Raw genomic sequence first — 13,579 nt, 5'->3', positions numbered from 1 at the left:
TTTGACCCTGCTCCTTCTTGGACTCGGTTTCATCTCAGAAAGAGAAATTCCATCTTTTCAAATAGCATGGCCTTCAACCTTCCAGTCTTGTGGCAGAAGAAAAAGAGCTAAATATGTTTCCTAAGAATGTGTAATCTTAACTTATATAGATGATCACAACAAATGTGTGTATCTGTATTTGTGTGTATATGTGTCCATGTGTATTTATGTGTGTGCACATGTGTGTGTATGTGTATATGTGTTTACATGTGGATATGTTTTTGTATATGAGTGTATATATATATATATATATGTGAGTATATATTTTTGTATATGTATGTGCATATGAGTTTGTGTATGTGTGTTTTGTGTATGTATATGTACATATATGTAAGTATGTGCATGTGCATTAGTGTGTATATGTATGTGAGTTTGTGTGTATATGTATGTGAGTGTGTGTGTGAGTGTGTATATGTATATGAGTGTGTGTGTGAGTGTGTATATGTATATGTATGTGAGTGTGTGTGTGTGTATATATATACAATAATTAATGCCTACAGTGGAGATAAGCAACCTTAACTATTTCTCATGAGTGCTTTCTGAACTGCACTTCCTGAAGAAACCTGAGCCTTCTGGGGTTCACTCTGCCCTCTGATGAGTCAGTCACTACTGAGAACATTATAGAACCTGGCACGGAAACAGACCTTAGGGTTAGCCACGAATCAGCTTTGGGTGTCTTTGCCTGAACCCACCAGAGCCACACAGTGTGGCTTGTTTTTCTGGGTCTTCAGAAACAGGACGAAAGCATCAGGAGCTGACTCCGAACTAAGACCAGTGAGAGCCCAGGGTACGAAAGTGTCAGACGTGGGCTGGAGGTCAATCCTGGATGGGCAGCAATCACACAAAAGCACCTAAAGTCTCTCAGGAGATGTCAAAAGAAATCAAAACTAATGTTGAGCTTTTGTAAGATGTGTTTGTAAAGACTTATTTAATTTTATTTTGTATGTATGGGTGTTTTGCCTGTATGTTTGTATCTGTGCCAAATGTGTGCAGTCTCCAAGGATGACAGAAGATGGTGTCAGAGCCCATGGAACTGGTGTCGCAGGTGGTTGTAGATCCTGGGAACTGAGTCTGGGTCCTCTGGAAGAGCAGCAGTGCTCCTAACCACTGAGCCATGTCTCCAGTCACTGTTGTTAAACTTTTGATATTCCCATGATGCTTTAAAACTACAGCTCGCAGTGTCCAAAGTTCCTTACTGCATTGCCAGAGTGTAACTGTTTCTATACAAATATTAATGCTTAGAAGCAAAACCTTTAGCGTTACAATTTATGTGCACACATCTCTAGTGCCTGAGAAATCTAAAATGGTAAATTACCACAAACATGTTTCAATATCACTACAACTTTACTGGTGCACAAACTCCTACTGCCTAAAAAAAGAGTAGTTTAGCAGGAACTGGAAATCAAATCTGACCCATAATATAAATTTGAGAAGGAAAAATCAGGTCTTTCCAATAATGGGCCTATTGTCCTTAGTCACGATGGACAGGAATGATTGTGTAGGGGACTGGGGAGAGCAGCGGAGGTGTGGATGGATGGTTAACACACAGACGAACCCAGAAAGAAAAGCCCCCCAGCTGCATGGAAGCAAGCTCCTGGTTGCCACCAGGAACACCCAGCAACAGATGGAGTGATCTCTCAGAACTACCGTGATCATGTATCTTGAGGAAATCCCAGTTACCTCAAGAAACCGAGAGCGGTTACTAAGAGCTTGGGTTAAATTCTCATTGGAAGCTAGAGCGGGAAAAGACTTTAAAAAAGAACCAAGCATTTGACATAATGAGGCGAGGTATCCCAAGCATGTATTTGGGTTTTCAAGAATGCTCCGAAGTTAAAAACTAGCCATAAAGCACCAATGGCAGAGAAGTTTTTCTAAGTTCTCCACCTCCAACAGTGTCCCTGCACCTCACCTCTGAGTTACTAAAGAGCATGTATGCTGCCCTGCTCTTTACAAACCCCAAACACGGCAGCACAGAAGGCACCAGACCTGGGCTGCTAGAAAACAATCGTAAAGGCTTGGGTGTCTGACTTTCATCAACAAAACTGCAACCGCCATTCATGCAAAGGTAGGGACAGCAGGAAAACAGGCATGTGTTCATGGAACTAGCCTGAGGGCAGCTGAATACTCCCTCACCTGATATGTGCGGGGCTGTCTGCCTTCATATTCACAAATAACCAAAAGAACCAAAACAAAAATCCCATGTCTGTAAGACTGAGCATTAGACACTAAGAAACATGAAGGAGGGACCCTCTGTACTGCCTACAGGAAAACACATGGAACTTTCTGAATGTCATTAGGAGAAAGAGTAAAACAGGCAGAGAGCTCTGACAAAGCCCAGCAGAAGAGAGATGAGGGAACCAGATTGCTAGGCTGGTGTCGGCAAGTCCGCATGGATAAATACTTGGGTCACTCATGAGTGTATAAATGGTTTTCCTAAGAATCACAAGGAGACACACTGTGGACATGATGCTAGGCTTCACATAGAGAGGAGAAAGCAGGAAAGCATGGGAAAAGCCTGGGCTAGCACACAAAAGCTTCCTCCTGTTGGAACTATCATGGAGAACTGCATGTAAAGCAAGACAACAGAGGAGATTTCCATTTGGTGTGTCTGCAGTGGCTACAGCTACAATAGGGGGGCCCAGCTAGAGCTCCGTCACTCTGTCACCTCTTATCGTTTATCCAGTTTCCCTGCTCAGTGTTCCAGTAGGACTGTGTGAAGCTCAGGTATTCATTGAGAAGAATGAAGTATTTAAATGGAAGTGTAAACAGAGTCTACTTTAGAGTCACGCCTCTTGACCACTAACTACTAGGGTCAAATAGGGCCAATTCTATTAACAGTTAATCACTGTCCTCTTTCCCACACATTTCTGTCACAATAAACATATTTCACAGTCATCCATACTTTCATATGTTTATAGTTCAAAACAGTATACATGCTATGTGTTCCCCAAAAACCCTTTCAGCTAGGTTGAATTTTCAGAATGAGTTTGTCTCGCTCCATTCAGTTCCTCGTGTTGAATGGCCAGCACCATCTAAACATGAATAAGCTCCTTCGCTTCAGTGTGTGCTGCCACAGACCAGTAATTCACATCATCAGAGTCTTGTTGTTCTCTCAAAGTAAGAACGGATATGGGAAAGCTCTTCCCACCTATAAAATTCTGTGATTCCTGCTCAGGAACGTGAGCTCCCTGCTCAGTCCTTCCAGGAGACAGCAGTTGCAACAGAAAGGACAGAAGCCATGCAGGGTCTGACTTGAGATGACTATGAAAGACAGAGGTTGAGAAATGTCTCAGAGAGGTTCCTTCCATCAAAGTGGCTCACGCTAGAGAAAGACCGAGAATAGGATTCTGGCTTCTCATCTGGTCCCCGAACCAAGTAAGCTAACAGACAGAAGTACTTGGCAGGAAACCCGCCCAGCGATTCACAGAGCCGTGAATGGAAAGTTCAGGAAGGAGCGGTGAGCCATTTGGATAAACCTGGGTGCTATGTAGGCAAGCCAACGGGTTAGTAATGCAAAAGTGAGGTTTAATGAATCTCTGGAGTCAAGAGGAGGGAAGGGAATAAGAAATGGTAGGTGCAGCCAATGATATGGTGTCCTAGAACATGATGTGGAAATGGCGGAACTCAGAAACAAGCTGCACTTCTCAGCAGGGTGATGACAGGTGTGTCTGCATTGATATGAGCACTGGGCAGTGTGAGACAGAAATGGAGGGACTGTCCATATTTAAAGAAAACCCCAAGAGAAGACTCTGGAGGTTCTGCCACATGTCACATCTAAGCTGGCCTTAGTTTTATCACAACCTGGACCTCTCTGGTAAAGTGGACAGAAGGAAAGGAGTAAGATTCAAAGGGTATGCTCACAATTTGAATTATAGCTAGGATGTGGGGCTGGCCAAGGGGCCTGACACTAACTTAAAACCAGTGCGGGTATAGTAAATACAGGTTCAAATTGAGCTGGTGTCAATCAAATTGATCAGCTATCTGCAGTGTCATGCCTCAGGCATGGTAACATTTATATTCAGGGAGATGATGATTACCTATTGCGCCCAGGCACTCGTCCATACTTTGCAAACTACTGTCTGTTCTGGTACTGTATTGGGCTCTAGGAATATTAGTAATCGATAAAAATAGAACTAGCAATCCCTCTGGAGTTTACGGCTGGATAGGAGAGACTGACATTAATCAAATCGTTATATAACTGTGATAAGTTATAAGAAGGAGCTCTCCATGACACCATAGGAAGAGATGGTGGGAGACATTACTTTCCTAAGGTCATGATGATTAAGCCAAGATCTGGTCAAGAGGCAGAAGCCCAGAGGGTAACTATGTGGGGTTAACAGGGGGTGGGCAATGAGACGGCAATGTGGTCTTTTTGAGGACCTGGAAGATAGTGTCTTTACGGAGCCTGACAAAATTGTGAACATAGCCTGAGCTGGGAACGCAGAAGTGGGAGGAGCCAGGTGACACCGGAGTTGCTGGCCTGTGCTGGAATCACCAGCATTCATGCTAAGTGTAAAGGAAGGTCATTGCAACTCTTTTTTTTGGTTGTTCTGCTTTGCTTGTTTAATGGGGTGGGGCAGTCAGTGGTGCTGACAGCATCACAACAGAAAAAGGGCAGGAATCCAGCTGAGGGCCAGACACGGGGAAGGACATGCAGCAAAGATAGCAGCTGAAATGAATTTCAAGTCTAGGGACTGCACTCGAAGACTTTCTTCAAGTCTGGGAAAACCGAAAAAATGAGCAGAAAACACTGAATGCCTCCACACACCATCTGACTGTAAGGATGAAGCTCTCTGACACTCCCTGAGCTGTGTCACTATTGGCTCTGAATAGGCAAAGTGACCCTGGGGTGTTAGAACAAGGAATTTTTGCTGGCCTCACCTCCTATATTCTAATTCAAAGCTAAAGAGCCTTTCAACAGTCTCCCTCAGGTGATACTAAAATATACCAAAGATTGAAGACTTATATAATTATTAAGACATATAATATTAAGACTTATGTAATTAATTTGATTAATATTTTGGACCATTGCTGGTGTCAGCGTACTTCTAGTCCACTAAAAAAAACATCACCCAAGTCCTGCTCAATAGCCTGTATACAAAGCACTTTTAACACTTGATCACCATGGAAGGCAGAAGGCAGAAAGGGCTCACCTAAAACTTGTCCCCAGGACTCTGAGGACAACCAGTTAGTAGAAAGCTCACTTGCCTGTTGTGTATCTTGGGAAAGGAGATACTTCCTCTCTGATGTATAAGCAGCGAAGAAGTCTACCAGGAAGTGGTCATTGATATACATCATAGCCGGATTTGAAGAAGGCATCTACTAGCATTCTGGTCCTACATCTGTCTGTTATTTTTACTGCAGCCTAGAAGGGTTAGAAGCCATCTTTCCAAGCTTCACAGTGAGGTAGGTGCGAGGGATAGTCACTGGATGAAGAATTTGAACCATAAAACAAATACAAAGAGGGAGCCGAACATAGTGCTTGTGCTGGTCAGCTGTGAGAGACAGGATTGAGAGTCGCAGCACAGGGTAATCCAACAGCAAAGGTCCCCACAGACTGCAAGCCACGTGTGATCCCCAAAAGTCACCATAACCAGCAATTAAAAATCAAGTCATGTCTTTCAGCCTTCCCCCTTCCCTCTATTCACTCTGGCGATGTCTCACACATAAGTTAACATTCCTCCCAAAGCCTTCCACCCTTCCCCACTTAAAACCACCTTGTCAAAGCTCTCTTCCAGACACATAGATTTCCTACCTCAGCTCAGAGGATTTCAGAAATCTCCTCAGGCTCCAATTTTCTTAGTCACTAGATAAGTCAGCACTGACAACCTCTGCCAAAGCTGTTGTTTTAAATTCCATTAAAGTGAATTGTTTCTAAACTATGAGAAAGCAGATCCTGATTGAACGAGGCCTCCAAAAATCAACTAGATGTTCGTAAGTGAGTGGTCTTATGCAATTTTATTCCTGGAGTGTGTTTCTATATATTAAGTGATAAAATATTACATACAAACTAGTATTAAATATTATACTTACATATGTATATAATTTGTATGTTCAATATACCAAATTAAGAATGGCTTAGATATGTTTCTGGCTTCAAAAATATATAAATACATCTTTATTGTTACTCAGCCCACATAGGCAATGCACAGTGGGTCTCTGCAAGAAGCCCCAGAAACTTAAATGATCAAAATATAGCCTAGCACACCTAGGGCAGATGTGCCTGACAGCTGTATATGTCCATCCAGTGTAGTCCCCTGGGCCTTTGGCCTACAGGCTGTCACTGAATGTAAAAGGTGGCAAGCAAGGTTCCTAGACAATTAATGAAGTGGAATGGCTTGTATGCATAGATTACATACAGGTTCATATACATATATTGCATCCATGTATGTAAAACCAACATGAAACTATAAGGGAAAAAATGGAATTCTTTTTCTGTGGAAAAAGAATGGAAGGATGAAATCAATACGTTCTCTGGAAAGAAACCTAAGGACAGATGCAACCGGAATGAAGCAAGATGTAGCACACAGACACCTCTTGCTATTGCTAGGTGGCGGCTGTGGATCTGCTGGTCCAGAAAGGAGAAAATACAAAAAGGAGTCTTTGGGACAAGAAATTGACTGTCCCCCGGATCATCCTCCCTCTCTGACTGTAAAACAATCTTCAGCGATACAGCAGGAGCCTGCAGCTGCTGTCCCCTCCCAGGAGCCTGGCTCTTCAAAGATGGGAGCTCACGCTTCATCTCGGCTGTACGCAGAGGCTGCCTCCCAAAGCTAACAGACAGGAGACAGTGTTTACACACAGGATTTGTGTTCCTTTTTGAAAATAAGAATTGTGATCAGCAGCTTCCTCCCATGGGATTTCCGGCACACACATGGGCAAAGCAGCAAGCCTATTTACCTGGACGCCCTGCCCAATGGTTCTCAAAGGAAGAAGCCTGGGCAGGACTTTCTGGTGACTCCAGAAACTCAAACACAGTGCCATTGAGAACTACTTCCAATGGTGCATTTTTTTTTTTTTGACATGGTGGCCTCACCTCTTTTAAACTCCACGGTGCCTCCAGGTAATAGGGACGTGTTGGCTCACTTCTCTTTCCAGATCCACACTGGTAGACCCTGCAGCCACTCTGCCTGAGCCTCTCTTAGGTTCCCTATCAGTCCCACTCACAACCACCCTCACACCACCCATGCCTCCTCCCCGGCCTGTCTCCCATCCCAGAACCGTGTGGTCACTCAGCGGTTGAAGAGAATGGCAATTTGAGACACACACTGCTCAGCTGTCCTGTCCTACTTCTGAGAGGATTATTCTGACAAATGCTTCAGGACAAGTCACAGTAGACTGAGCCTAGGTCAGCCAACCATGCATATGCTAATCCTGCTGGCACAATTGGAGGGAAAGCCTCTTAACTTCTAAAGGAGCTTTATTTCCCCCAGGAACTACAGAATGGGATTGAAGTGGAGGGAGATGACTTTACCCCATCAAGGTGACTGCTCATGCACTTTATATGGCCTTGGACTGCCTGGTAAACTGTTCCCCCCAGCTATCATTTTTTAAAATTATTACTATGAACACATGCTTTATAGAACTGCACTTTAATCATTAAAATGATTTTGTTGCATATTAAAGGATAATTAGATACTCTTAATGTATCTCTTTTAGGAGACTATCTTCCCTGGGGATCCTAAATAATATTCAGTGGAAAGCAGAAAAGGAAAGTGCTCGCACACAACACATGTTCACTTAGATAGTTAATGACATGTCCAACTTGATGGAGGTACAGGTGACTGTCCACCAAAAACCTGTCACTCAGAAACAACGAATGTAACAATGGACTCGACTTCAGCCATCTACAAAGGATATTATTTGCAGAACATCTTAAGGTATCAATAAGCACTTTAAAGTACAGACCAGAAACTCCTAAAGTGTATCCCTTTAAGAAATGTGTCTTCTCTAGCATACAAGGCAATATTCAATTTGGGCATGGAACTATGTAGAGGTTTCTTAAATCTTTTATTTAATGGTCTGTAGTTGTGAGTAGGAGCCTGGGTGAGCTACTTTATTTTTCTGGCCCTCGGTTGCCACAACAATACTACCTACCTAAAAGACCCATTGTGAAGGGTGTGTGACTTAACCTCATTGGAACAATGCCGGGCTCGTGATATGCAACAATAAATGATAGCTAATAAGAATCCAATCAAATAGAAACTACAAAGACTAAGTCCAGGATAATAGTCCATCATACTTCCTGAAGAAATCAATGACCTATTTATCCATTTATCACCAAGCCCTAGGCATTTCTGAAGACAATAGGGACACAAAGATGAATGTAATGTGGCCTCAGACTTTGAAAAATGGAAAGTCTGATGCAAGAGACAACGTGTGGTCAAGTCATTGTCCCCACAGGGAACATGACGTAATGGAGCATTGCACAAGGTGGCAACGGAGCCTGACCCGGTGAGTGGATTGGCAGAGGCCTGGCAGAGGCAGTGCCCATTGATCCAAGTTTGGAAGAAAGAATGTCTTGGGGAAAATAATAAACAGAAGGATATGCCAGGAAAAAGTAGGAATATGATGACATATTACTAAAGAGACTGTGAGCAAAATGTCAGGTGAGCGGCATGCACCTCCCACAAGGAGAAAGACACTGTAAATGATACAGTGGCCCATCTAGTAGATACACAAGAATTTAGCCCTGGCTGGGGGTCTACTGAAAATGGAAGTCATAGCAGAAACAAACAAACAAACAAATAAACACTATCCTGGATGCTTCCAGAATCTATGTGCATGGAAGATTAATTTTCATTTAGTGTTTAATAAATAACTCATACCCTCCCCAAGTCTTCCCCACATTATAAAATGACATCACTATCCTCTAGTTGCCCAGGTCAAAAAGCCCCAAGTTCTACATTCCTCACAGTATCAGCAGATCAGCTCCTGGAGCAGCACCCTGAACACAGCCTCCTTCTTCCTTTGACCCATGGGATGCATGCGTCCTACACAGAGCACCTGTGTAGGCATGTAAACACGTCGGTGATTAGAAAACACCCATCCCTTGGTCCGTATCCTTCAGAGGAACCATCTTTCAAGGTCCTCCATAGCTTTGCCTCGGCCTGCTTTTCTGAGTCTGTTCATCCTAATGAGTCCTCCCATCTGCATGAGTCCTCCCACCACTTACATGCTGCTCCTCACAGGCCTGTCTCCAAAGATTCCTTTCCCAACTTTGCAATCAAAATTAGTGACTTCCCTTCCTAAGTCGCTCTATACTAGGTGCTTCATTCTATGTTCCAGGACACTTAATTTGAAATGATGTCTTGTATACTTGTACTGCTACTTTATTGGCTGTAAATGTCACTGAAATGTAAGCTAATGAGAGAGGACCAGGCCCTATTATAAAAATATATTTGCACAGAAGATTACATGAACTAGATTGCAAATACAAAACACTGCAGTTCTAAAATTCATAAAAGCCATTATAAAAACTGCATCTATTTGATTCACTTACAACGATGCCTAGCAATACATTAAGCCTCAACCGACTTCCTGCATGAATGATTAAGAGAAAAAATATCAGTATATACTGTCTTTCCAGTGATGAGATCAAAATTCCATCCCACAGAGCCCAAGGGTATGAATCACCAGAATTACTTTTACGTACAGCTGTGTCATACAGAGAATTTACAGTGGCAGCTGTCATGAGGAGCACCTCCTAGCATGGGATCTTCAACCTCCAAAACCATTGCCACATGCTGAGTCAAAGGGGTTTTGGCGTTTGCAACATGCTAGGTGTTTCCTGGTGCCAAGAGACAGGCAGCAGATGTCAGAATGATAAAAAAGAGTTGGGGAGGAAGCAACTTCCTCAGGAAGCTGTGGGGAGGCCCTGGTCCCTCAGGCAGAAAGAACATGACCCATCAAAGACATCAACAGAGTGGCACCACCAGTCTGGCACAGTAAAGAAGCCAGCCCACCACACTGCTAGGACCTTTGGCCCTAGGAACTGCAAGAGACATTTAAAAAGGCTAATTATGAACCACTAAGCACTAACGGTTTCCTTGCATTTCATTTTGCTGTTCTGGGACTCTGAAAAAGTCATCTGTCTTTGATGTTGGACAAGATGAAGAACTTCAGATGAGCATACAACCATGACCACTGTGTGCTGTTCAGGGGTAAACAACTCAAGAGAACCAAGCTAATGAGAGAGAATCAGGTCCCATGACAAACATCCTTGAACAGAGAATTACACCAACTAGAATGGCAATAGAAAATGCTAAGTTACGGCTCTAGGCAAGTCTCAAGAATGTGAGTTCTGCAGCTCATTCTAATATGAAACCAACTGCTTTAACTACAGAGAATTATATAGAAATGTGATTTTTGCCATAATTCACCTTTTGGAGACAAGAATGGCCTGGATAAGAAGTTAGAAAGCACAGCCCATGCCAACAAGAAAAGCATGATAGATTTCTCCTTTTTTGCACCTATTTCTTCTCTGTTGGATTCTCATTGGATTCATTGTTTAGTGAGAAGTCCACACTAGCCAATGGAGAAAAACAGATATGCTAAGTTAAGAAACAATGGCATCCCTACAAATTCTCAGAGAATGGAGAGGAGCCTTTGGAGAAAGGCTCTTCCCCAGGAAGATAATGAAGAGACCTGAGGTAGAGTTCCATCTCATCAGCAGGCAGACTACTGTGAAAAGCATGGTACATGAGGGCCAAGATCCAAATGAGCCTCTTCAGTTAGAGGAGATGAAGGAGAGCACTTTCTCCTGCCCTACCAAAGATGGGGTTCTCTGCATGTGCTGGGCTCAAAAGTACACTAAATAAACAAGAAGATGAATAGTGTGATTCACCCAAGATGTAGCCACTACCCCGGTGTTCCTGGGTTTCCTACTTGTCTGGTTTCAAACACTCAGCATATCCTTGACTATTTGCAGGTATCTTTGTCCCCCCCACCCCAACCTCTGCAACAATGTGAGGACATTTAAAGAACATTCACACAATCAAGAGCATGTCACATGTGTAGAGCTTTGCATTGGGAGGCTAGAGAAAGGCTATTGTGACCTGAAGAGGACAGTGAGGAAAACAGTGACAACAACTAATCCCTAATTGGTCCAATACCAAAGCCCCCCAAGTGAATGGCCAATATCTTGTAAGACGGACTTCTAAGATGCTATCAGTACCCGCGGACTTTCGTTTTAAGAAACAGACCCAAGGAATATTCAATGTCCTGCTACCAACCTGCCGAGCAACTGCAAGCAAGGAGCTCAACCTTCCTGAACCCCTCCAGAGGGATGTAGTGGAGAGATGCTAGTGGAGAGATCTCTGCAGATGCTCTGTCCCTCACAAGTCCCTGCTTTCTCAGAAGCTTACTTGCACATCTGCACATGTAGGGATGCTGTTAAAGGTAGCCCTCTCCCTACTGCCTCTCCAATGTCTGGCTCAACGATGTCTAAAGCACTAAAGTTCTAGGTTTACGGAGCTTTCCTGTGACTTATAGATTTAGGCCTCTTAAGTGAACGGAACACCAGACAGGCTCAAAGCGCCATTTAAAAGAACCATGGTAGGAGGCTGGAAGATAGCTCAGCAGTTAAGAGCACTTGTTGCTCTTATACGGGAGCCAGGTTCGGGTCCCAGAACCCATGATCCCTGGTTCCTGGAGATCTGATGCCCTCGTCTAGACTCTGAGAGCAGCACATACATGCACAACACATACATACATGCAGGCAAACACACATACACATTAATGTAAGCAAAATATTAAACCATTAGTCGTTAACATATTAGCAAATAGTTCAATATTAGAACATAGAAATAGAAAAGTTAAGTAGCTTAGTGGTTACCAAATCATTTGGTGTGTATAAGCATATAAAAGTATCCATGATTGTAAATGATATATAAACGCATACCCTCCTCTCTCTCTCTCTCTCTCTCTCTCTCTCTCTCTCTCACACACACACACACACACACACACACACACTAACACACATACACACACACACACAAATACATGCACATGTGCACATGCACACATGCACACATACACACAGACTAAGAATTTTGATAAAATGGCTATTTTGAGTTTTAAGCAACTGAAGTCCAGTCCTTTAAAGCTGTGACATCCGCAGGCTAGTGGGAATCTCACCCTTTCGCTTTTATCATGAACACATCTAGGACACATTTTTAGCCATTTACTTCACGAGTGCTGTTTAAAGTTTCAGATAGGTTAAAACGTGGTCTGCTCACAGAGCACTGACATTTTTCCATGACATCAATACCCTGTGCTCACCAATGTGCTGATACATGGTAATTTTTTTTTACAATCCCATATTACTTTTTATGCAACTGCATTCATTTACTAATCAAACCCAAAGGGGGGGAAGCTACTCTTCGGAAATATTCAATAATACATTTGCATAACATGGTCAGGAAACTGAAAAGAGTTAGGACACAAACATTTCTGATTTGAGACTGTTATGCATACTTAAGCATACCCACTACAGAGGAAAACCTAGCTGTCAAAAACAATGCACATTTAGGGTTTATTGCATGTTTTGTTTTGACTCATTTTCTCATTAGTCTAGTCTGTCTCTAGCAAAGACAACAAGAAGATGAAATAATATTCTTTGACCTCTTGATATTTTTGATATGCAGATTAAAGATCTGCCACACTCAACACATTCGGGTCAATGGGACCTCAAAGCAATCAAACTGATCCTAAAGGAAGGTCTGTGTTTGCACCAGTGGGGTAGAAAACCAAAAAGAGCTGGGACCTTAATGCACCATAGCCAGTGATGACCTGATGCTGGTGTTAAGAAGAAACAAAGTGACCCGCTCATTGAAACATATAAGCAGAAATGTGGTGTGGAGAACCGGACCTCATTGTGAATCCTAAATGGGTTCTGTCTGCCTGAGGAATGATTCACTGACCCTGCCTCTAACTACCAATCAAGGCTTCCTGTTAGCCCTGGGCAATTTTGAAGCAAACTAAATGAGACTGTTATATGTGTAAGAAATTTAAGTTCAAATCCAAGTCAGCAATGCTAATCTTCTGATCGTCAGAGGGTGTGATGCTGCCCCCTGCACCAGCTGAATACAATACAGAATGTATGTCATACATCGGCCCCCAGCACAGCTCTTCCCACCCCGCCACAGTGTACAGCCCAGCATTAGCAGAAACCTTCATTTTCATCCCGAAGTTATCGAACGTCAAAACGGTCTTAATGAATAGGAAGAAATCAGTATCTTCGCATGTTAAGTTTTTCAGGAGCCGATCGTAGCTCTGGAAGTCATGAATCGAACACATCTTAGCTGATAGCCCCTCACCCCCAGCCTGCCAGACTCCAAGTGAAACCTATGTGTCTGTCTTACCTGTAATCTGACTCTGTCCTTGTGGATTAAAAGGACTTGGTGCAGAGTTCAGGGAGGGCCGTGGGTTCTGAGGCGGGACACCTACTCTCATACTGGGATGAGGAATGCGCCCTAAATCACTGAGGCGGTCAGAGAACAAACTAGGTTTAGAGTCATCAAGCTTCTGTCTGTGCCCT

The 13,579-nt window shown here is 43.2% G+C and overlaps 1 protein-coding gene across 6 annotated transcripts in view; it reads right to left on the bottom strand.

The window, feature by feature from the left end:
* Positions 1–13,579, bottom strand: part of Runx2 (RUNX family transcription factor 2) — a 242,141-nt gene that overhangs the window by 153,964 nt on the left and 74,598 nt on the right. For 3 of the 6 annotated variants that reach the window (XM_052192214.1, XM_052192216.1, XM_052192215.1), the window contains exon 4: positions 13,404–13,577. The exons of the other annotated variants lie outside the window; for them this stretch is intronic. In XM_052192214.1, the coding sequence (XP_052048174.1) occupies positions 13,404–13,577 (174 nt within the window). The remainder of the gene's footprint in view (positions 1–13,403; positions 13,578–13,579) is intronic. 6 annotated transcript variants of the gene reach the window in all.

Source organism: Apodemus sylvaticus, chromosome 9 (genome assembly GCF_947179515.1).
Source record: "Apodemus sylvaticus chromosome 9, mApoSyl1.1, whole genome shotgun sequence".
NCBI lineage: Eukaryota > Metazoa > Chordata > Mammalia > Rodentia > Muridae > Apodemus > Apodemus sylvaticus.
Note: the sequence above shows the minus strand (reverse complement) of the source record. Positions and strands in the feature narration are given on the sequence as shown.